The sequence below is a fragment of the Tursiops truncatus genome, chromosome 15 (genome assembly GCF_011762595.2).
Source record: "Tursiops truncatus isolate mTurTru1 chromosome 15, mTurTru1.mat.Y, whole genome shotgun sequence".
Lineage (NCBI taxonomy): Eukaryota > Metazoa > Chordata > Mammalia > Artiodactyla > Delphinidae > Tursiops > Tursiops truncatus.
The window spans coordinates 4,131,668-4,157,335 of NC_047048.1; the positions used below are offsets into that span (position 1 = coordinate 4,131,668).

The 25,668-nt window shown below is 40.2% G+C and overlaps 1 protein-coding gene across 9 annotated transcripts in view; it reads right to left on the reverse strand.

Annotated features, from left to right (window-relative positions):
* The window catches only part of RNF216 (ring finger protein 216), a 171,072-nt gene extending 145,667 nt beyond the window's left edge, over positions 1-25,405 (reverse strand). For 2 of the 9 annotated variants that reach the window (XM_033841349.2, XM_033841347.2), the window contains exons 1-2: positions 25,270-25,405; positions 5,638-5,773 (exon numbers count right to left, since the gene is read on the reverse strand). In XM_033841349.2, the coding sequence (XP_033697240.1) occupies positions 5,638-5,704 (67 nt within the window). In that variant the 5' untranslated portion in view covers positions 5,705-5,773; positions 25,270-25,405. Of the gene's footprint in view, positions 1-1,665; positions 2,151-5,637; positions 5,774-25,265 lie in introns of those variants that run through there. The other 7 variants (XM_073791858.1, XM_073791860.1, XM_033841348.2 and 4 more) reach the window with 6 other exon arrangements.
* Positions 25,406-25,668: the final 263 nt, after the last annotated feature.

The window sequence follows — 25,668 nt, forward strand, 5'->3', positions numbered from 1 at the left end:
GTATTTTTTGCAGATTTTTTCCTGTAATTGATATCTAGTCTCATAGCATTGTGATCGGAAAAGATACTTGATACGAAATCAATTTTCTTAAATTTACCAAGGCTTGATTTGTGACCCAAGATATGATCTATCCTGGAGAATGTTCCATGAGCACTTGAGAAGAAAGTGTATTCTGTTGTTTTTGGATGGAATGTCCTATAAATATCAATTAAGTCCATCTTGTTTAATGTGTGATTTAAAGCTTGTGTTTCCTTATTTACTTTCATTTTGGATGATCTGACCACTGGTGAAAGTGGGGTGTTAAAGTCCCCTACTATGATTGTGTTACTGTCGATTTCCCCTTTTATGGCTGTTAGCATTTGCCTTATGTACTGAGGTGCTCCTATGCTGGGTGCATAAATATTTACAATTGTTATATCTTCCTTCTTGGATTGATCCCTTGAACATTATGTAGTGTCCTTCTTTGTCTCTTGTAATAGTCTTTAGTTTAAAGTCTATTTTGTCTGATATGAGAACTGTTACTCCAGCTTTCTTTTGATTTCCATTTCCATCCCCTCACTTTCAGTCTGTATGTGTCCCTAGGTCTGAAGTGGGTCTCTTGTAGACAGCATATATATGGGTCTTGTTTTTGTATCCATTCAGCCAGTCTATGTCTTTTGGTTGGAGCATTTAATCCATTTACATTTAAGGTAATTATCGATATGTATGTTCTTATTACCATTTCCGTGATTGTTCTGCGTTTGTTACTGTAGGTCTTTTCTTTCTCTTGTGTTTCCTTCCTAGAGAAGTTCCTTTAGCATTTATTGTATAGCTGGTGCTGAATTCTCTTAGCTTTTGCTTGTCTGTGAAGGTTTTAATTTCTCCATCAAATCTGAATGAGATCCTTGCTGAGTAATCTTGGTTGTAGGTTTTTCCCTTTCATCACTTTAAATATGTCCTGCCACTCCCTTATGGTTTGCAGAGTTTCTGCTGAAAGATCAGCTGTTAACCTTATGGAGACTCCCTTGTATGTTATTTGTTGTTTTTCCCTTGCTGCTTTTAATACTTTGTATTTAATTTTTGATAGTTTGATTAATATGTGTCTTGGCGTTGTTTCTCCTTGGATTTATCCTGTACGGGACTCTCTGTGCTTCCTGGATGTGATTAACTCTTTCCTTTCCCATATTAGGGAAGTTTTCAACTATAATCTCTACAAATATTTTCTCAGTCCCTTTCTTTTTCTCTTCTTCTTCTGGGACCCCTGTAATTCAAATGCTGGTGTGTTTAATGTTGTCCCAGAGGTCTCTGAGACTGTCCTCAATTTTTTTCATTCTTTTTTCTTTATTCTGCTCTGCAGTAGTTATTTCCACTATTTTATCCTCCAGGTCACTTACCTGTTCTTCTGCCTCAGTTATTTTGCTACTGATTCCTTCTAGAGAATTTTTAATTTCACTTATTGTGTTGTTCATCATTGTTTGTTTGCTCTTTAGTTCTTCTAGGTTCTTGTTAAATGTTTCTTGTATTTTCTCCATTCTATTTCCAAGATTTTGGATCATCTTTACTCTCATTACTCTGAATTCTTTTTCAGGTAGACTATTTCCTCTTCATTTGTTTGGTCTAGTGGGTTTTTACCTTTCTCCTTCATCTGCTGTGTGTTTCTCTCTCATCTCATTTTGCTTAACTTACTGTGTTTGGGGTCTCCTTTTCGCAGGCTGCAGGTTTGTAGTTCCCATCGTTTTTGGTGTCTGCCCCCAGTGGCTAAGGTTGGTTCAGTGGGTTGTGTAGGCATCCTGGTGGAGGGGACTGGTGCCTGTGTTCTGGAGGAAGAGGCTAGATCTTGTCTTTCTGATGGGCAGGACCGCATCCGATGGTGTGTTTTGGGGCGTCTGTGACCTTATTATGATTTTAGGCAGCCTCTCTGTTAATGGGTGGGGTTGTGTTACTGTCTTGCTAGTTGTTTGGCATAGGGTGTCCAGCACTGTAGCCTGCTGGTCGTTGAGTGGAGCTGGGTCTTGGCATTGAGATGGAGATCTCTGGAAGAGCTTTTGCTGTTTAATATTACATGGAGCCAGGAGGTCTCTGGTGGACCAATGTCCTGAACTTGGCTCTCCCACCTCAGAGACACAGGCCTGACACCCAGCCAGAGCACCAAGACCCTGTGGGCCACATGGCTCAGAAGAAAAGGGAGAAAAAAAGAAAGAAACAAAGAAATTAATAAAATAAAATTGTTATTAAAATAAATAAATAATATTAAAAATAAAAAAATTTTAAAGTAGTTAAAAAAAAACGGACAGACAGAACCCTAGGACAAATGGTAAAAGCAAAGCTATACAGACAAAATCACACAAAGCAGCATACACATACAAACTCACAAAAAGAGAAAAAGGAATAAAATATATATATCGTTGCTGCCAAAGTCCACTGCCTCAATTTTGGAATGAGGTTGTCTATTCAGGCATTCCACAGATGCAGGGTACATCAAGTTGAGTGTGGCGATATAATCCACTGCTCCTGAGGCTGCTGGGAGAGATTTCCCTTTCTCTTCTTTGTTTGCACAGCTCCTGGGGTTCAGCTTTGGATTTGGGCCCACCTCTGCGTGTAGGTCAGCTGAGGGCATCTGTTCCTTCGCTCAGACAGGACAGGGTTAAAGTAGCAGCTGATTAGGGGGCTCTGGCTCACTCAGGCCAGGGGGAGGGAGGGGTACAGAATGCGGGGCGAGCCTGTGGTGGCAGAGGCTGGTGTGACGTAGCAACAGCCTGAGGTGCGCCGTGTGTTCTCCCGGGGAAGCTGTCCCTGGATCATGGGACCCTGGCAGTGGCGAGCTGCACAGGTTCCCAGGAGGGGAGGTGTGGACAGTGACCTGTGCTTGTACACAGGCTTCTTGGTGTCTGTCGCGGCTGGCTTAGCGTCTCATGCCCGTCTCTGGGGTCTGTACTGATAGCCACGGCTTGCACCTGTCTCTGGAGCTCGTTTAGGTGGTGATCTGCATCCCCCTCCTTGCGCACCCTGAAACAATGGTCTCTCGCCTCTTAGGCAGGTCCAGACTTTTTCCCGGACTCCCTCCCGGCTAGCTGTGGCACACTAGCCCCCTTCAGGCTGTGTTCATGCAGCCAACCCCAGTCCTCTCCCTGGGATCTGACCTCCGAAGCCCGAGCCTCAGCTCCCAGCCCCCGCCCGCTGCAGTGGGTGAGCAGACAAGCCTCTCAGGCTGGTGAGTGCTGGTCGGCACCAATCCTCTGTGCGGGAATCTCTCCACTTTGCCCTCTGCAACCCTGTTGCAGTGCTCTCCTCTGTGGCTCTGAAGCTTCCACCCCCCGCCCTCCCACACACACCCCGTCTCTGCCAGTGAAGGGGCTTCCTAGTGTGTGGAAACTTTTCCTCCTTCACAGCTCCGTCCCAGTGGTGCAGGTCACGTCCCTATCCTTTTGTCTGTTTTTTCTTTTGTCCTACCCATGTACGTGGGGAGTTTCTTGCCTTTTGGGAAGTCTGAGGTCTTCTGCCAGCATTCAGTAGGTGTTCTGTAGGAGTTGTTCCACATGTAGATGTAGTTTTGATGTATTTGTGGGGAGGAAGATGATCTCCACGTCTCACTCCTCTGCCATCTTGAAGGTCTCTCTGTACTCACAATCTGGGTGTATGACTGTTGTCTCCTTTTCTTCACATTCCAGGGCTCTTTGCTCAAAGAAGGTGACCAGGTTCAGCTTAGAGACAGCAACACCTGGTGCGTGGCCTGGAGGGCAGACAGGGTTTCAGCCGCCCGGGTCTGTCCCGAGTACAGTGGCAGTCCCATATATGTTTATTATGTCCAGTTTGTTGATCGTGTTCTTCCAGTGTTCCATATTTATACAAATGTTTCTGTGTGCTTGATCTCTCTCAGTTATTGAAAGAAACATGTTAAAAATCTCCCATTTTGATTGTAGATTTGTCCAACTCTCCTTTTAGTTCTGTCAATGTTTTCTTTGTATATTTTGATACCATATTACTACTCTATAGAGATTAGAATTGTTCTATGTTCCCAGAATCTATCTTTCCCAGAACTCTTTATCTGTGTTAACACTTCTGGCTGGATTGTCTACTTTATATAATAACATATAGACTTAACAGCTCTGTCTTGAGGGCTACTGTTTGCATAATATATCTTTTTTTTTATTCTTGTACTTTTAACCTTTCTTTATTTTATCTTTATTTTTAAGGCTATCTTCACTGAATATAAAATTTTAGGTGAATACTATTCAGCAATTAAAAGGGATTGAATTACTGATACATGCAACAACATGGATGAATCAAAAAAATTATGCTGTGCAAAAGAATTCAGGACAAAAAGTAAACACTGTATGATTCTATTTATATGAACCTGTATAGTGACAAAAAGCAAATCAGTGGTTTCCTTAGTTCAGGAGTGGGGTGAGGACTACCTGCAAAGGGGCATATAGGAATCTTTCTGGATATGTTCTACATCATGATGAGGTGGTGGTTATATGGGTATATTCATTTTTCAAAACTCACTGAACTATACACTTAAAATGTGTATAGTTCCTCATGACAAAATTCTTCACAACGGGTGCAAAATACACAAAACGTGTCCAACAGAAAAATATACCTCTAAAGCCAATAATTTCCCAGAATAAATTAGTTGTTCTTAAAGAGACTTTGTTGAAGTATATTTAAGACTCAGTTAAAAAAACAATCACAACATTTATTTGATATACATGTTCAGAAAATTTGGAAATGATCATACATACAAATTACAACTAGGATTTAAAACTTCCTAAACCACAATAAATTATGGCTATAATCACTACCAAGTTAGAATACACATTAATAAAATCCTAAAAAATTCAGTATTTCTTTTGTTTTCATAATTTGCATAGCTTAAACAAACTTGTTTTTCTCAATTTATTTGCATAAAAAATTTGCTCAATTTTAAATTATCTGAAAGCCCTATATATATAATTTACCTTCTGCTGAAAAAAAAAAGTCTTCATAAGCACAAAATATTATCAACGGGAAAACACACAAAAAATGGTAAAACTCTTTCCATGGAATTTATACTTATGATCTTTTCCTACTCATCAGCATAACGTTTTTCCTTTTAGTCTAGATGTAACTGTGAATTACGATCTGATAGGAAATTTCATATGCATTTAGGAATCTTAGAGAAATGTAGGCTCCCTTCCCTTTATGAATGAATGAATTTCCCCTAATTTTAAACTGTAAAGTCAAAGAATACACGTCCTAAAATTCCTTGTAAGGCTAAACCAGAATCTTCTGGCAAAAACTAAATTAAGTATTGTCTGAGGGACCAGAAGTGCTTTAGCAGCAGATTCAGTACTTTCAGAATGCACAGGCCTGGAGGTGCACTCCTCTGCAGTCACTGTTCCTTCAAAAACTGAGAACTACCACAGTTCCTATACTCCTACCTCTTAAGATTTAATCTACTTGTGATAGAAGGTTCTTAAACTTCATTCATGCCAGCAAGAATCACCATTTAACACAAAATTCTAGTCTGATGAGTCCATTTAAACCTGATGTCCTGAGATATAAAAATGAAACGTCTCTGGGTTTTACATGGTGCAGAACAGATTCATTTCGAAGACGATATAACTGTAACACTAAGGGAAAAAGCAATGATGAAAGAGAGAAAGTGAGAACACTTACCTCGTCCCCGGTGGCAGTGGAAGTTGTTCAAGTGAATTACCTCTTCATTGTTGTTTCCCTCTGCCATTTTCCAATGCAGACATACAGCTATGTGCTTGCTAATATCTGAACATGGTGACTACCTGTTCCAAAGAGTCTGAAAAAAAAAAAAAAAGAACATTAAGAATGAGGGAATATCAAAACTCTTCCCACATACCTGGTCAAGGTAGCATTCTAAGCTTATCGTGAAAACACCACTAAAAAGAAAAATAGGGGCTTCCCTGGTGGCACAGTGGTTAAAGAATCTGCCTGCCAATGCAGGGGACACAGCTTCAAGTCCTGGTCTGGGAAGATCCCACATGCCGTGGAGCAACTAAGCCCATGCGCCACAACAACTGAGCCTACACTCTAGGGCCCGCGTGCCACAACTACTGAAGCCCGCGTGCCTAGAGGCCGTGCTCCACAACAAGAGAAGCCACTGCGATGAGAAGCCCATGTCCCACAACAAAGAGTAGCCCCCTGCTTGCCACAACTAGAGAAAACCCATGCGCAGCAATGAAGATCCAACGCAGCCAATAAATAAGTAAATAAAATAAATTTTAAAAAAAAAAAGAAAAAGAAAAATAAGGGGACATCCCTGGTGGCACACTGGTTAAGACTCCGCACTCCCAATGCAGGGGGCCCAGGTTCGATCCCTGGCCAGGGAACGAGATCCCACATGCATGCTGTGACTCAGTTTGTGTGCCACAACTAAGGAGCCCATGTGCCGCAACTAAAGAGCAGGCAAGCGGCAACTAAGGAGCCAGCGAGCTGCAACTAAGGAGCCCACCTGCTGCAACCAAGACCCAGCACAACAACAACAAAATAATAATAAATAAATAAATGAAAAATGAATAACTAAAAAGCTAACAGAACGGGACTTCCCTGGTGGCGCAGTAGTTATTAAGAATCCGCCTGCCAATGCAGGGGACATGGGTTCGAGCCCTGGTCTGGGAGGATCCCACATGCCGTGGAGCAACTAAGCCCGTGCACCACAACTACTGAGCCTGTGTTCTAGAGCCCGCGAGCCACAGCTACTGAGCCCGCGTGCTGCAACCACCGAAACCCACGCACCTAGAGCCTGTGCTTCTCAACAAGAGAAGCCACCACAATGAGAAGCACGCGCACTGCAACAAAGAGTAGCCCCTGCTCGCTGCAACTAGAGAAAGCCCATGCACAGCAATGAAGACCCCATGCAGTCAAAAAAATAAAATAAAAATGTGTTATCTATAGCAACTTATATAAAATAAATAAATGAATAAATAATAAAAAAGCTAACAGAAGAGGAAAAACAGAAATTAAAAAAAACATTACTGGGGCTTTCCCTGGTGGTGCAGTGGTTGAGAGTCCGCCTGCCGATGCAGGGGACACGGGTTCGTGCCCCGGTCTGGGAAGATCCCACATGCCACAGAGCGGCTGGGCCCGTGAACCATGGCCGCTGAGCCTGCGCCTCCGGAGCCTGTGCTCCGCAACAGGAGAGGCCACAGCAGTAAGAGGCCCGCGTACCGCAAAAAAAACCCCAAACAAACCATTACTGCAAAAGAACATACAAAAGAACATACAAAAGATCAGCAAAGGATCAAAGAACAGATGGAACGTATATTTTAAAAAAGTAAAATTAAACCGGAAAAGTTAAAATGAAATAAACAAAAAAAGGAACTAAAAAACATTTTTCAAAAAGTAAATTAAAAACTCAATTACCGCAACCTATGGAATGGGTGAAAATATCTGCAAATCATAACCCTTAATAAGGTGCTAAAATCCAGAATATATAAAGAACTCACAGAGATCAATGGCAAAAAACCCAAAATAATCCAATTTTTAAAAATGGGCAAAGGACCTAAATAGACATTTTCCCAAATAAGATATTCAAATGGCCAACAGGTATGTTAAAAGGTGCTCAACAGCACTAAACATCAGGGAAATGCAAATCAAAATCACCTCTGCCTGTCAGAATGGGTATCATTCATTCAAAAACTCATTGTTATGAACGATAACAATGCTAGCAGGATATGGAAAAAGGGGAACCTTTGTACACTGTTGGTGGGATTATAAGTTGGAACAGCCACTAAGGAAAACAGTATGGAGGTTCCTCAAAAATTTTAAAATAGAACTACCGCATGATCCAGCAATTCCACTTCTGGGTATATATCTGAAGGAAACGAAATATCTCGATACTTTGAAGATATCTGCACTGCCATGTTCACTACAGCACTATTTATAATAGCCAAGACATGGAAGCAACCTAAGTGTCCACTGACAGATGAATGGGTAAAGAAAATGGAATACTATTCAACTACAAAAAAGAAGAAAACCCTGACATCTGAGACAACATGGATGGACTCTGAGAGCATTATACTAGGTGAAATAAGTCAGACAGAGAAAAACAAATTCTGTATGATCTCACTTACATGTGGAATCTAAAAACAAACAAGCAAACAAAAAAAACAAAACTATAAAAAAAGACTCACAGAAAAAGAGATCAGATTTGTGTTTACAAGAGGTGGGAGAATTGGATGAAGGTGGTCAAAAGGTAAAACTTCCAGGTATAAGATAAACAAGTATTGGGGATGTAATGTACAGCATGGGGACTAAGGTTAACACTGTTGTCTGGTGCATCTGAAAGTTGCTAAGAAGGTAAACCCTAAAAGTTCTCATCATAGGGAGAAAAAACTTTTTTCTTTTGGTATCTATATGGATGGATGTTAACTAAACTTATCGTGGTAATCATTTCAGTGTACGTAAGTCAAGTCATTATGCTGTACAACTTTAAAAAATTCAACTGTATCAGAAATTATATTACATAAACAGACTACTACAATTAAAAAAAAGATTATCAGAATGGATAAATGAAACCCAACTAAGTGTGTTTTACAAGATAAACAGTGTAAGTACAAGAAAACTGAAATATTTAAAGTAAAAGGATAGAAAGCAAACATCAAACGTTAACAACTCATCTAATAAGTCCTTAATTTCAGATACTGTAGTTCTTAATTATAAAATGTCCATCTGAGGAAATGCAGATGGCCAACAGGCACATGAAAAGATGTTCAACATCGCAAATCATCAGGGAAATACAAATCAAAACCACAAAGAGATATCAACACACATCTGTCAGAATGGCCATCATTAAAAAGAACACAAATAACAAATATTGGAGAGGATGGGGAGAAAAGGGAACCCTCGTACACTGTTGGTGGGAATATAAACTGGAGCAACCACTATGGAAAACAACATGGAGGTTTCTCAAAAAACTAAAAATAGAACTACCATATGACCTAGGAATTCCACTCTTGGGTATTTATCTGAAAAAAACAAAAACACTAATTCGAAAAGATACCTGCACCCCAATGTTCATCGCAGCATTATTTACAATTGCCAAGATATTGAAGCAACTTAAGTGTCCATCAAAAGATGAATGGATAAAAAAGATGTGGTATATTTATGCAGTGAAATACTACTCAGCCATAAAAAAAAAAGAACAAAGTTTTGCCATTTGCAGCAACACGAATGGACTTGGAGGGCATTATGCTAAGTGAAATAAGACAGAGAAAGACAAATACTGTAAAGTATTACTTATATGTGGAATCTAAAAAATACATCAAACTATTGAATGTAACAAAAAAGTAGGAGACTCACACATATAGAGAACAAAGCAGTGGTTACCAGTGGAGAGAGGAAAGGGGGAAGGCGCAATAATATAGGGGTAGGGGGAAATAAAGGTACAAAATATTAGGTATAAAATAAGCTACAAGGATATACTGATTGTACAACACGGGGAATATAGTCAATATTTTATAATAACTATAAATAGAATATAACCGTTTAAAATTGTAAATCACTGTATTTGTACACCTATAATTTATATAATATTGTACAGCAACTATATGTCAATAAAAAGTCCATCTGATTTTTAAAAATAAATTCTAGTTCTCTGTTGAAATTCTCTTTTTAACTACTTTATCCCCCTGCTCTTTACAAAACCCATAAAAAACTGCATGAGTGCACTAGTATCTGACAAAATGGATATTACAAGTATTATTACAAACAAGTAGGGAGATTTCATCCAGATAAGGTCAACTCACAGAAGATATAACAACGTTAAGCCTGTATGAACTTAATAACACAGTTTCAAAATATATATGGCTTAAATTGACAGACCTTAAAGAAGTAAGACAAATCCACACCTACAGCTGGACAGAAGACTTGAACAGCACTATCAAACAGCTGACTTTACTGACATTTATAGATCACTCCACCTAACTACTGCAGAATACACATTCTTTTCAGAAGCACCAGGAACATTTACAGAACAGACTACATGCTGAGCCATAAAGCTAGCCTCAACAAATGTGCTGGGTTTGAAATCATACAGCATGTGTTGTATGACAACAGTCAGTAAAAGAAAAATTGGAAATTACTACGTATTAGAAATTAAGTAACCTAAACAACCCATGGGTTAAAAAAATTACATTGAAAATTAGAAACTATTTTGACTGAACTGAAAGGTAATGAAAACAAAACATATCAAAATTTGTGGGATGGAATTAAAGCAGTGCTGAGAGGATAATTTACAGGTCCAAATGCATACTTTAGAGAAGAAAAAACAACCCAAAAATCATTGATTTAAGCTTTGATCTCAAGAAGTTAGAAAAAGGGCAGTAAATTAAACCCAGAAAAAGTACACAGAAAAAACTTATAAGAGCAGAAACTGAAACAGATTATAAACATAAAACTGAGAAAAATCAAAGCAAAAAGGTTTCTCTAAAAAGATAAATAACATACAAAAAATCTAAAAAGATTAAATAAGATTGATAAACCTTTATTAAGAATGATTAAGAAAAAAAGGGAAAAAACACAAATTACCACCATCTGGAATGTTAAAGAAGACATCACTACAGATTCCACAATATAAAAAAATACGATGAATAACTTTATACCACTTAATTTGAAATTTTAACTGAAATAAACTCCTTGAGACACAATTTACCACAATTGAACAAAAAAATTAAATTTCAACAGATCTCTATCAAATAAAGAAACTGAGTAAGTAATTAATAACCTTCCCACAAAGTATACAGCAAGCCCAGTAAAGTTTCCTAAACATTTGAAGAAGAAATGTAACTAGTATTACAAAAACTCAGAGAACAGAAAAAGAGCAAACATTATTTCTGAAATCATTTTACGAGGCTAGCACAATTTTGATACTGAACGGTGATGAGAACATTACTAGAAAGACTAGAATCTCTCATGAACACAAATGAAAAATCCTAACCAAAGCAATGCAACATTCATTACTAGAGTAAAAGAAAACTACATAGTCACTGCAGTTGAAAAAAAAAAGTGTTCAAAATTAACACCTATTCATGACTAAAATCTCTCAGCAAATTGGTACTGGAAGTGAATTTCCTTCATCTAATTAAAGCCGTTTCAAAAACACTAGAGCAATCCTCACACCGAAGAGTGAAACACTGAAAAGCTTTCTCTCTGAAACTGAGTTTTTACCATTTTTTGGTCAACACTGTATTGGAGGTTGTAGCAAGCAGAGTCAGGCAATAAAAAATAAAATATCAGGTTGAAAGGAAGAAATAAAAGTGGCATTATTTGCAGATAAGATTGTGGTACTGATGCAAAGATAGAAAAATAGAACAGAGGGCTCAGAAACACAGCCACATACACCTGGTCACCCACATAAAAACAAAGGTGTTAGTGAAATGCAGTGGGAAGAATGGCCTTTTCAATAAACATTGCTGGGCCAAGTGGATATCTATATGGGAAGAAAATGAGCCTTGATACATTCCTTATACCACCCATCAACATCAATTCCAGATAGATTACATGAAAGAGAAAACAAAGATACTAGAATATTACAAGAGAACAAAATTATGTATATCTGTATGTGTAACTGTACACAGAGATACCACTGGAATAAGTGAATGAATGAAAAACAAAATCTCTAGATACAAGGCCAACATACAAAAAATGAACTAGTATGAAACAATTAGACAAAAAGACATTTTAAAAGAGTAGCATCAAAAACAATCAAATAACAGGGATGAACACATGAAAAATGTGTAAGACCTCTACACAGAAAACTGTAAAACATCACTGAGAGAAATTAAAGAGCAGATAAATGGAGAGACATACCACATTTGTGGGTTGGAAGACTCAAGTTTGTAAAGATGTCAATTCTCCCCAAATTGGTCTACAAGTTTAAGACAGCCTTAGATTTAAAAAATGGATATGTACTAGATGATTCTAAAACTTACAGGAAAATGTAAAGAACCAAGAATAAGTAAAGCATTCATAAACAAAAACAAAACATGGAGAATTTATACTACTGGATATTTAGTCTTATTATTATAAAGCTACAATAATTAAGACAATGTGGTATTGGCAAAAGAAGAGAAAAATAGACCAATGGAACAGAGTCCACAAACAGATTCATTCACATATGGACGACTGATTTATGACAAAAGCAGCACTGCAGAGCAGTGGATAAACATGATTTTTAAAACTATGTGACACTGTACTGGAAAACTATATTTTGGGAGCATAGGAAAGATCAAAGAACTAGACCTCTTCTTCATGCCTTAGATGAAAACAATTTCAGGTGAACTTTTGATTTAAATGGTAAGGTAAAATAATAAAGTTTCTGGAAGATAACATAAGAAAATACCTGCACAAATCGGAGCTGGAAAATATATCTTAAACAGGAAATAAAAAGGGCTGTCCACCAAAGAAAAGACTGAAATATTGTACATTAAGATAAAATACTTCTGTTCACCAAAGAAATTATTAAGAGTGAAAAGGCAAGCCACTGGGAAAAGAAATTTGCAATACATATAACAAAGGTTCCTATCCAGAAAATATAAAGAACTCCTACATGTTAACTGAAAATAGAAAAAAAAAAAAAAAAAGAAAAGAAGAATCAGACAACTTGAAAAATGGGGGCTTCCCTGGTGATGCAGTGGTTAGGAATCTGCCTGCCAGTGCGAAAGACACGGGTTCAAGCCCTGGTCCGGGAGGATGCCACATGCCACGGAGCAACTAGTCTCATTCACCACAACTAATAAGCCTGCACTCTAGAGCCTGTGAGCCACAACTATTGAAGCCCGTGCGCCTAGAGCCCGTGCTCCGCAACAAGAGAAGCCACCGCAATGAGAAGCCTGCGCACAATGAAGAGTAGCTCCCACTCGCTGCAACTAGAGAAAGCCCGAGCGCAGCAGTGAAGACCCAAAGCAGCCAAATATAAATAAACAAATAAATAAATTCTGGGAAGATGGCAGTAATGGTGGCACCATAGCTTTTAAACCTCCCCAAATTTTCAAATAAAAACAGAAAAAAATTCCCTGGTTACAAAAATTCCAGTTTACACAAAAACAAGACAAAACAAAGGAGTCTCCACAGACTCCAAACTGCAAGCACATGAGGACAAACCACCAAGAGCCACACAATTTCTGAAGCATCATTGGTGCCTCAGAAAGCACAGGGTACCATTCAAACCTGAGAACAGTATCAATATATAACCCCAAATAAGCGACAGGAATTCACTGGAAAGCACACAGGCCAATCTGAAAAAGGAGCTAATACTACGAAGCGGTTTTGCTCAATTCAATTGTGTGTAAGTGCAAGGAGGCCCTGACCCTGTAAGATCTGAAAAAGATATAGCAGTCTAGGATCCATGAAGTTTTGAAACTCATCAACCAGGGCTTCCTGACAGGACACAGCCCTATGAGAAGAAAATGCTGGGAACAGTTAAACTGAGTAAGATAGAGACAAAGGAAAGAGAAGTTAGGTCCAGATAAAAATAGAGAACAGAATCAAGAAGTCTCAAAAAGCAAGCTGCCATATTTTGAACATTGTATGAAGAGGAGCTCTGTGAAGTTAGAAAAAGTTATCCTAAACTACATCTCCTTCTAAAAGTCCAAGAAAGCATCCATTAACAGAGGAATGGATAAAGAAGACGTGATACATACATACAAGGGACTATTACTCAGCCATAAAAAAGAACAAAATAATGCCATTTGCAGCAACATGGATGGACCCAGAGACTGTCCTACTGTCAGACAGAGAAAGACAAATACCATATGATATTGCTTATATGTGGAATCTAAAAAAGGGTACAAATGAACTTATCTACAAAGCAGAAACAGAGCTGCAGATGTAGAAAACAGACCTATGGTTACCAGGGTGCAAGGGGGGTGAGGAGGGATAAATTGGAAGACAGGGATTGACATATACACACTACTACATATAAAATAGGTAACTAATGAAGACCTACTGTATAGCACAGGGAACTCTACTCAATACTCTATAATGGCCTATACGGGAAAAGAGTCTAAAAGAGTGGATATATGTATATGTATAACTGAATCACTATGCTGTACACCTGAAACTAACACAACATTGTAAATCAACTATACTCCAATAAAATTTTTTTTAAAAATCCAAAAAAGCTAATTTCACTAAAAATTAACAAAGAAAAGAACTGATGTCAAATCTCATATAAAGGTGTAAGAAAAACAAGAAGCAAAACATCCCTATAAACAATAACATGCCAGAAAGATGTAACAACCTAAGGGTCACTAAGAAAATAATATAAGACATAAAATAACAACATAAATCAGAACTAGAAAAACTCAGAAATGAAGTGACATATCTCAGGAAAGAAACAGAAATTAAATAAAGTGTTTTAGGAATGCAAAGTAAATTAGAAGAAACACAAGTGTTAATAAACACAACACATACTGCTTTAGGAGAACTGAAAGGTGAAAGGAAAATTTTAAATAGAAAAAAGGAGATAAAGGAGCTCTTGAATAAACTGAAAGGGAAGAAAACACAAAAAACTGTAACTGAAAAAAAAAAACTTTCCTAAAGTAAAAATATTAAAGCAACATTTCAAAAGAGCACAGTACATACCTAAGGAAAGCAACCCAGAATGACAACCATCAAGACACATTCTAGTAAAATTACTGGACTTTAAAGAAAGAAAAAAATCCTTTAGCATCTGGGCTTGAGAATTATAACAGAAAAAATTAAGATTATTAACAGATTTTTACAGTGATGCTTTAAGACACTCGTAAACAGATTAAGATACTTTAGAAAAAAACGTGAGCCATAAATTTTATATCCAGCAAAACTAATTTTAAGAAAAAAGTGCACAAACTTAACAATGTACAAGAACTTCCTACAAGATTTTCCTGAGGAAACAACAGAAAAGCAAGCTTCAGGCAACCAAAATGACTAGAGAGACACTGACACAAAGACTAGTGGTAAACATGAAATACATAATTACTTACAGTACTAAGATTAAATTATAACTAAGATTGAATGATACAGTACAATTATAAAAATTATGGGGAAGGGAAGCATATGAAAGATTTTAAAGTTGTTTACAGTAATCATGCTAGTGGTGACATTCTGAGACTTTCATTTTGACACTTTTGGCTGTGTTAAAACAAAGTTGCATATTCTAATTCTATCAATCCCTGTGTCCTTGAGAATCAAGATTCTTAGTGTGGTAAAAAGGAATTATAATATAGAAGCAATAAAGTAAGTTAAGTAAAACCACTGTAGTCCTAAATTTCAATTATAAATATTAGTATAAACTCGTAAAATATTTTACTTCCATCCAAAAAAAAAAGAAGTTTTCAAACAAGACCTGCTTGTAGCAATGAACATCCATGGTGCCCAGATTATTTGAAATACTATTTCTCATCTAAAGAGATGAAGGCTTTTGGGACAAATTACTAATTCCAAGTCTGGGGCAGGAATCATACAAAATGAACATGGAACATCTTGTCATATCCCATATCAAGGAAGCTATCAAAGACTACTTATCAAAGACTGAATCCTGTCAGAATAAATTCCTGAAGAGGCTTCCACTGGCCAAAGATGGAACATTTTGAACTTCAGTAAAGATAATAATTGTTATGGTACAAACATCTTAGAAAAATGTATAAATGAAAGTGTTCATAATTTTTTTAAAGTCATTTTCAGAAGATGATAGTCAACCAATACATTATCTTTAAACCTAGTAAAACAAAGGCAAAGAATCAGGCATTTTCTTGCCTTTTCTATATAAACTATATCACTGGATAACCAAACAGTAGATGAGGAAATCATTTCTTTATAAAATTACTGTAGTATTAATTTAAAAATTCAATGAAAATATCACCATTTTGCAATCCTCAGTAATTTACTGGGCCTTGGAATTCCCTGGCGTTCCAGTGGTTAGGAGTTGGCACTTTCATTCTGGTGGCCCAGGTTCAATCCCTGGTCAGGGAACTAAGATCCCACAAGTGGGAAAAAAAAAATAAAAAATTACTGGACCTAGACATTGAATATCATTGACTCTAACATCATAGAGACAATAAGACATAACTGCCTTCTGAGGAAAGAACACTATCTACTGTCTTGACAGAAACAATCAGATCTGTACACAGCCTAATTTTTAGAATAGAAGCTATCTGAAAAACAAAATTTTTGAATTACACCATTAAGTATGCCATCTAGATCAGGTATTCTCAATGGGGGCAATTTTGCAAGGGGGTAAAAATATCTTATATATTACAATGGTTTGTCATCCTCCCAAATTCAATCCCACCCAACAAAATCTTACTCCTTAGTATTTAATGGGGGAGAATCAGGAAAAAATGTCTAAAATGGCTCTACAGGGAGGAATGATTTTTTTTTTTTAAGCCTGACAAATACCTATCTAGGTGCTGGGAAACTAACAGGTCAAATGATTCAGGTTCAACAACAGATAAATTATAAGGAAAAATGAAAGGAATGGAAGAGAAACCCTAGATTTAAAAGATATAGGGATGCACTCAGGTGAAAAAACCATAAAGAAATACAAGAAAATGATCAGACTAATGGTTAATTTCAGGGGGAAGGAATGAATTATGCTCAGGACAGCATGCATAGAGGAGGCTTGGGGATGATCTACTTCTTGCCCTAAGTAGTACATACAAACACCTTATAATAATTCATTAAGCCATACATGTTTTATATATTGTTTTATTTGTAAAGGGCAAAAAACTCCCATGAGATATTGCATACCCATAAGGATTGCTAGAAGCCTGAAAATTGAAGACCAAGTGTTGCTGAGGATTTGGAGCAATGGGGACTTTCATGTACTATTGGTAGGAGAGAAAACTGGTACCACAACTGTGCAAAAAAGAATCCTTGAGGGCTTCCCTGGTGGCACAGTGGTTGGGAGTCCGCCTGCCAATGTGGGGGGCGCGGGTTTGTGCCCCGGTCCGGGAGGGTCCCGCGTGCCGCGGAGCGGATGGGCCCGTGAGCCGTGGCCGCTGGGCCTGTGCGTCCAGAGCCTGTGCTCTGTGACGGGGGAGGCCGCGGCAGTGGGAGGCCCACATACCACACACACACAGAAAAAAGAATCCTTGATACTTTATCAATCATAGTGGAAAATATAAATCCTGGAAGACTCAACAATCCACTGTAAAATCTGTACTACAGAAATGTACACTTATACGCACCAAGTCTATGCACAAGAATGTTCACAGCAGCACTATTCCTAACAGCCAAACACTGAAAAGGACTCATATCAATGATGGAATGGACAAATACACTGAGGTATGCTCATACAATTGAAACATACACAGCATCAAGAATCAAGCCATTGTAGTCACACACAAAATGAATGGATCTTAAAACATAATGGTTGAGTGAAGGAATTCAGACATAAAAGAAAATATACTGAATGCCTCCATTTAGATAAAGTTTAGGCATAGGCCTAAACTTAGCTGTTTGGGGTGAAATTTCTTTGTGTGTGTGTTGTATTTAACAATGGAAAACTTAGAGGGAAAAAAGTCACCATAAGGGAAAAAAGTCACCCTAAGGGAAAAAGAGAGTGGTTGCCTCTGTGAAACAGTATTTGGGGGTCAAGAGAATTATTGCTTTTATTTCTTTCTGTAGTTTGATTTTTGAACCATTTTCTTGCTTTACTCTGACGGACATCACAAGAATGAAAATCAGTAAGTAAGAACCAATGGGGGACAATTATAACTGCTACAGTGGCTTTTTAGTTCCAAGATCCTATCTGTAACCTACCCACTCAAGGTTTTTCTTCCTCTCTAAGAAAATCTCAATTTTCTTTGCCTTCCTGGGAGAAATCATGTACTTCAGAGGAGGTGGGCCCCAGACCCTGGCTTATTATATGATGTCTATAGATAGTCAAATAATGTCATCATTTTCCCAACTTAAGATACTATAAAATTTTATATCAAGACTATGTTTAAGTATTACAACAGAACTTTCTGGTATCTATAACTGAACATAGGTATCTCAATGTTTAAAAATTATAAACCCAAGCATAAGTTTAAATATCTCACTTGAAATAACAATAATGATGTTATTGATTTTGTAAATAGCATGGTATAATGGAAAGAGCTCTGGTATCAAATTTCAACTGCACCTATTCAAGTACTTTTCTTTCAAATACAATTTTTAAAAAAAATATTTATTTATTTAATTGGCTGTGCCGGGTCTTAGTTGCGGCACGCAGGATCTAGTTCCCTGACCAGGGATCGAACCTGGGCCCCCTGCCATGGGAGCACGGAGACTTAGCCACTGGACCACCAGGGAAGTCCCATTAAATACAATTTTTAAAAAGCATTTTGGGACTTCCCTGGTGGTGCAGTGAACCCACCTGCCAGTGCAGGGGACACGGGTTCAAGCCCTGGTCCGGGAAGATCCCACATGCCGTGGAGCAACCAAGCCCGTGCACCACAACTACTGAGCCTGTGCTCTAGAGGCCGCGAGCCACAACTACTGAGCCCACGTGCCCCAACTACTGAAGCCTGGGCGCCTAGAGCCTGTGCTCTGCAACAAGAGAAGCCCCTTCTCGCCGCAACTAGAGAAAGCCCACGCGTAGCAACGAAGACCCAATGAATGCAACCAAAATTTAATTAATTAAATTTAAAAATGCATTTTGAACACTTAATTCCAATAACCCAGCTTATTTCTTCTTTTACCATAACTAGGTTCCTTCAATTTTACACTGGAAATGAAAGGAAAATGTGATTTATTTTATACCTAATTTAGTTAGACTGTCAAGCTTGTAGTTAAGCAGATTACTAGTGATGCTTTAAAAGCAAGATTCCTCATGAATGGCAAGTACAGTGGCCCCAAGCTGCAGTGAGAAAAGAAGTCTGATGATGAAATTTCTACTCCTGACTAGCTTCTCTGTAAAGGTCATTTAACTCCCTGACATTCAGTCCTCTCATCTGGGCTCAGAGCAGATGGCCTAAGTATGAACCATGGTTTCACCAATTAGTGAATCAGTGACTATGCATAAACTGCTTAATCTCTTGGGCCTAATTCCTTTATTTGTAAAATGACAATACAGTTGTTTTAAAATTAATTGAGTTAAACATATATAAAGTGTTTAGCATAATGACTAGCAAATAGCAAGTGTCACATTATGACATTATTACCTGTGAAATGGAAACAGCAGATGCACAGTGTTTACTACTACTACTACTATGTTGATAATACAGCCAAACGGGGGGAGAGGGGTGGAGATAGAACTTTATTCTCCTCTTCCAAGCTACTTTTCACTAGTATTACAACTATTCACAGTAAAACTTTTACTTCCTTCTATAAGAAACTTCGTTTTCCCTTTGGAAGTAGCAAGAAGCTATGTATGTCTTTTCGCTTATTGATCAGACACCAAAGTGGAGTTCAGAAATAGGAAATGCCACCCAAAAAAGAATATTTCAGTTGTCACCTCTTGCTTTTAATTATACAAATAATCATTTACACATTTATGATTATACTCTATAGTCAAATATACCAATTAATGCCTCCAAATTAGAACTTAAAATTAGGATATATTTCATCACTTCATTACTTGGTGGAGAATCTTATGTAGTAATATTGTAAGAATTTAAGAAAATTGGATGACAATTCTTCTATCTTCTCTTCCACCGCCCACAACTGTCCTAATGATCTTTTTTTTTATCCCCTTCACTTCGTTGTATGAATGAATCAACACATGATGAGAAGTTCGCATTTTGTTTTCTCCATATGCCCTTGACTACGTCTTATTCATAGCTGTACTTCCAGAGTCTCACAGTTGCTGAATGAATGAGTGGCTCCAAAAACATACTCTTCTGCCAGAGACTGGAGCTCTTCATCATAGCCATATACAATCAGAGTCAAGTAACATGGCTTACACGACAACAATCAGTTTATCATGATTTTCTTCAGTTATAAAGTATTATACCATTATAGAAAATTTGGAGAACAAAGGAAGTCGGGAAAAGATGGGAATCACCCATGGTTCTCTCACACAATTTTATGATTTCCAAAACTGCATCTTTGCTTCCTTGTGACCAGGGTCCTTGGGTCTGTCTCTAACAAATCATTTTCTTCTCAATTCTTCTATTCATGTCACTTCTCCACTTTTCCTTCCAGATGCTCCTAATATAATACTGTATGGTCCTGGGGTTTTGTGGTGTTCCTGTTTTCCAGAGTAATCTCCAAAAATATGCCCATCACTTCTGCAACACTGATTTTGGGGTAATAAAGGATGTTTCAAATTTAGTGGGTTAACTCTTTGAATGTTCTAGGGAAAGGTGGGCAAAGAAGAGCCAGGCACAGGCTGAGAGAAGCTGACATGCCCATGTCATATCAGCACCCACAAAACCTCTTCCTAGCATATTTTTTTAAGTGTCTATAAATGATTATTGCTTTTAACTCAAATACTAGTTTCTCATCTTAACATTTAGGTAGCCATTCTTTGTAATCCTGTACTAATATGTAATCAATATTAAATTAACACAGAAAAGTTAATAACGGTTATTTCTAAGTAATAGGTTTACATTTTTTGCTTCCTTATATTTTTATATACTAAATTGGTATCATTTACATTAACATTTAAAATTAAAATACATTACAAGAGTTTGGCAAATGTTTATTGCAGGCTCACCACCTGGTATAAAGAATTTGTGTTATGCATCATGGGGAACACAAAGAAAATCCAACATGGATCTTGCTTCAAAGAACTTCCATCAGTGAGAGAAAATATGCACACAATTAAGTATACTACAAAGTATAAACCCATTAGTGCAATACAGGGACTATTCCAGTTGAAAGAGGGCAGGCAGTCAGAGTAGGCTTAGTGGAGACAGCAATATTTAAGCTAAACTTAATGCTCTGCCAGTTCCAGGCTTAGTTTTAAGAGAACAGCACTTCCATCTAGGGCTCTTGAAACCCATAGTCACCATGTAAGAAGTCTGACTACCCTGATGGAGAGACCACATGGAAAGCCCTGACACTACATGAAGAGCGAAAGGGCAGCTGAACCCAGTCTTCCAGCAGTCTCAGACAAGGCGTATGAATAAAGAAGCCATTTTGGAAGTATATCCTCCAGTCCCAGCCACCTTGGCTGACAGCATGTGTGTGGGGGGGAAAAAGGCTCAGGTGAGTCCTTCCCAATTTCTTGACTCAAAAAACTGCCAACAAATAAAACCGTTATACTAAGTCACCAGGCTTGGAGGTGGTTTGCTAACAGGTAAGTGAAGCAGAGCTCTAAGTTTATTTTCTAATCAATGGGAAGCAATGCAGAGAGCTGTGCTTTAGGAAAATCAACCTAGCTGCAGTGTGTAATCTAGTGGCAGGAAACCCGGGAAGCAAGAGCCAGTGAAGTCTGAACTAAAGGTAACAGTAAGCAGAGGGAGGAAAAGATACAAGATACTGACCACAGAGGTTAGATTCAATGGGAGTTTTGTATGTAATTGGCCATGAAGGGCACGAGGAAACAAGGAGTCAAAGTTGACCTCGATGTTGAGATCAGGTGACTGGAGGATGGTGATAATATTAAGAAAGAACAAGGAAGCTGATGAGTTCAGAATAAGAAAATGCAATGCATATTAATTTCAATACATAAACAAAATGAAAAAACTACAGTAAAATAGCATCCATAATTACAGATAATATGCAAACAATTAGTCTGGAGTTTAAGCAGTTTAAAAGAGCTCTAAAAATCCTGTTATCAGTATCTTTCTACAATACAAAAGGTTTTAAACCAAAAATTATTCAAAAATTTCGGTGGGGAAGCTACAGAGTTCAATATATAACATTGAGATTTTTCATCAACTGTCAACTGAAAATTGGTTCAGAAACTGGGATGTGGAGGGCTTCCCTGGTGGCGCAGTGGTTGAGAGTCCGCCTGCCGATGCAGGGCACACGGGTTCGTGCCCCGGTCTGGGAAGATCCCACATGCCGCGGAGCGGCTGGGCCCGTGAGCCATGGCCGCTGAGCCTGCGCATCCAGAGCCTGTGCTCCACAATGGGACAGTCCACAACAGTGAGAGGCCTGCATACCGCAAAAAAAAAAAAAAAAAAAAAAAAAGAAACTGGGATGTAGAAACAACCTAAGTGCCCATCGACAGATAAATGGATAAAGGAGATGTGGCACATATATACAATGGAATATTACTTAGCCATAAAAAGAAACGAAACTGAGTTATTTGTAGTGAGGTGGATGGATCTAGAGTCTGTCATACAGAGTGAAGTAAGTCAAAAAGAGAAGAACAAATACCATATGCTAACACATATATATGGAATCTCAAAAAAAAAAAAAAAGGTTCTGATGAACCTAGTGACAGGACAGGAATAAAGACACAGACATAGAGAATGGACTTGAGGACACGGGGAGGGGGAAGGGTAAGCTGGGACAAAGTGAGAGAGTGTCATGGACATATATACACTACCAAACATAAAACAGCTAGCTAGTGGGAAGCAGCTGCATCGCATGGGGAGATCAGCTCAGCACTTTGTGACCACCTAGGGGGTGGGACAGGGAGGGTGGGAGGGAGACGCAAGAGGGAGGAGATATGGGGATATATGTATACATATAGCTGATTCACTTTGTTATACAGCAGAAACTAATACAACATTGTAAAGCAATTACACTCTAATAAAGATGTTAAAAAAAAAAAGAAAGAAAAGAAAAAGAAACTGGGATGGATAGGCAAGCATATACTCATCCACAAAGGGGAAGGGGAGAAATCAATGTTTTCAATTATATTATTACAGTTGAATCCTCTGTGAACTCGTGATATCCCGTCCCTTCTATCCCAATACTGTCTACAGGTTACACCCTATGATAAATTTTCATATAGCATTAAGTTTTTGTTTTTTAAAAAAACCCCACAGATCTCATCATGGTAGAACCAAAATCCTTACCATGGCCTGTGAAACACTGCCTCATATGGCCCTTGCTGACTAGCCTCACCTCATACCTCTTCCCCTATTCACCAACCTGCAGGCACCAAGGCTCAGGTCCTTGAACATTCCATGCTTCTGCCTTCCACTTCAGGCTCTTCTCTCTGGCTGGGTTACTCTTCTTCACTGCCTCTCTTTGACCAAATTAACTGTATTCATCCTTCAGTTCCTCATCTTAAATGTCACCTCCTCAGAGAAAAACCTTTCTGGACTAACCCCAGTGTTTGTTCACACACCTCTCACTCCTTCAAAATACTCACCACAATGATAATCTACAATTTAGGAAGCTATGATTAATATCTATCTCCTCTGCTAAAAAACGTTCATTCCTGGGCCTCCCTGGTGGCACAGCGGTTGGGAGTCCGCCTGCCGACGCAGGGAACGTGGGTTCGTGCCCCGGTCCAGGAGGATCCCACATGCTGCGGAGCGGCTGGGCCCGTGGGCCTGTGCTCCGCAATGGGAGAGGCCACAGCCTCAGGACATAGGACACAGCCTGGCAAAAGTAAATATTCCAGAAGAACTTCTTGAACAAACAAGTTCACAGGTATAGCAGGATAATTAGGAGCATGAACTCTGGAGCCAAACTGGATTCAAGTACCAGCTCTGACCCTTACAAGCTTTGCAACCAGGTAAGCTATTTTTCAGCATCTCCCTTTCTTCCTCTCTAAAATAAGAATAATGACAAAACCCACAGCACTGAGGCGTCAAAGAGTTAATATATGGAAAATCCTTAGAACGGTATCTGGCTAAAGACAGATGTCTGTAAAGATCTTAACTATAACCTAGAATTTAGTGAACCCTCATTAAACAGGAGCTATCAGAATTAGTAAACACAGGCTCTCTCATCTATCCTGTTTCATAAACTTTCAGTCTCCCAGACTCACATCTCAACTTCCTTTATTAGACTTCTCCAAAGAGGCTGCAAGACTTCTCTTTTATTAGCTACTGCCTGTCTTCAGAAGAAAAATCTAAAGCCTCTATTTAAGTTTACGGGGAGGTCCAAAATCTGGCCCCAGGCTCTCCAAATATTTCCTTAAATTCAACCACTCCCTACCCCCAGCCGCAATAAATTACTTCTACAAAACACCAACGAAGCAAGGCCATTTCTTAAAGGTCTTCCAGTAGGCCAGCATACTAAAGTCTGCCCAGCCCTCTCTCAGCAGGGTAAGTCATCTTCTCTTTGCATCAAAAAGCCTAGGACAGGGACTTCCCTGGTGGCGCAGTGGTTAAGAATCCACCTGCCAATGGAGGGGACACGGGTTCGAGCCCTGGTCCGGGAAGATCCCACGTGCTGCGGAGCAACTAAGCCCGTGCACCACAACTACTGAGCCTGTGCTCTGGAGCCTGCGAGCCACAACTACTGAGCCCGCGCACCTGGAGCCCATGCTCCGCAACAAGAGAAGCCACCGCAATGAGAAGCCCGCGTACCGCAACAAAGAGTAGCCCCCCCCCCCCCGCCGCGACTAGAGAAAGCCCCTGCGCAGCCAAAACAAAACAAATAAATAAAAATAAAAAAGCCTGAGACAACCCTACCCCGACGCTTATCACGACACATCCGAGTTCTTTACAGAGCCCTCGGCTCGCTGATGTCGGAACCCTGCCCAGCGGACATCACCGGGACCTTGCAGGCACTCAGTGAGCTTGGTCACGGGACTGAAGCGGCCCGAAGTTTTCGACAATCGTCCCACACGGTATTCGGGCCACATCTCACGCGGGAAGATCGGCCTCGTTCGCCTCTCGGCGCTCCGGGCACATTTGTCGGGTTCGCGTTCCCCGCGCTGCCCAGGGTTCTGACACACTCGGGGAGGCCTCACGAGGGCTGGGCAGCAGTGGCCGCCTTTTCGGGAAGACGCCCCTCCAGAGCCGAGTCGGGAGGGTTTGGGACCGCGGCCCGTCAGCCCCCCGCCACCCCTCGCCCGGGCCAGGACGTCGGAGATCAAAGTCACGGCATGTTGCCCCCCGCGCGCCCCCGGCCGCGTTCGGCTCCACGGCCACTGCCTCCCGTGAGGCGCCACCGAGGAAACTCGGTCTTTCGGATTTACCGGCCCGCGAAACTTCCCGAAGTGGCGGGAGCGGAGGAGGGTCCGCCGGCCGCCGGCGCCTCTATCGCTCCCTCTCGGCCGCTAGCCCCGCTGCTCCGGACGCTCGGCGCTAGGCGGCGCCCAGCGCGGCGCCGGGTTCGCTCGCGTCGGGGCCGCGGCTGAGCCCGGCCAGCGCCCCCCACCGCCCCTCACAAACGAGCCCCCGCCCCCACCCTCACCCCCGGGCTCAATGGAGGCGCCGGGCGGAGACGCCACTAGCCTCACAGAGCCTCCCGAATAGCTGGCGCGCCCCGCGGCCGACACTTACTCACCACTCAACTCGCCGGCTCTCGAGGCAGGCTCGGCGGCTTCTGTCGCCGCAGCTTCTAGTCCGCAGGAGCACCACGACAGCTTCGTGGCCGCAGCCGAGGCCGCCGCTGCGCTCCTTCCGGCCCTGCCGCGGCGTCACCTCGCGCCTGCGCACAGCGCCCCCTCCCGACTAATGACAGGAAGAACCATAGAGGCACGCCGGGTGATAGGGAGGAGGGGTCTGGGGAGTAACACCATAGAGAGGGACGCCTGTCCGCTCGTCCATCCCGGCTCACGGCCCGCTGAGTCTTGACTCCCCCACTAGGCGGGAGGACGAAAGGAACTGAGAGCCCCTCAACCTCGTGAGGAGGTCTCGCTGTCTCCCTGGAGTTTTAAACTCCAGGGCGTGAAGCGTGAAGCGG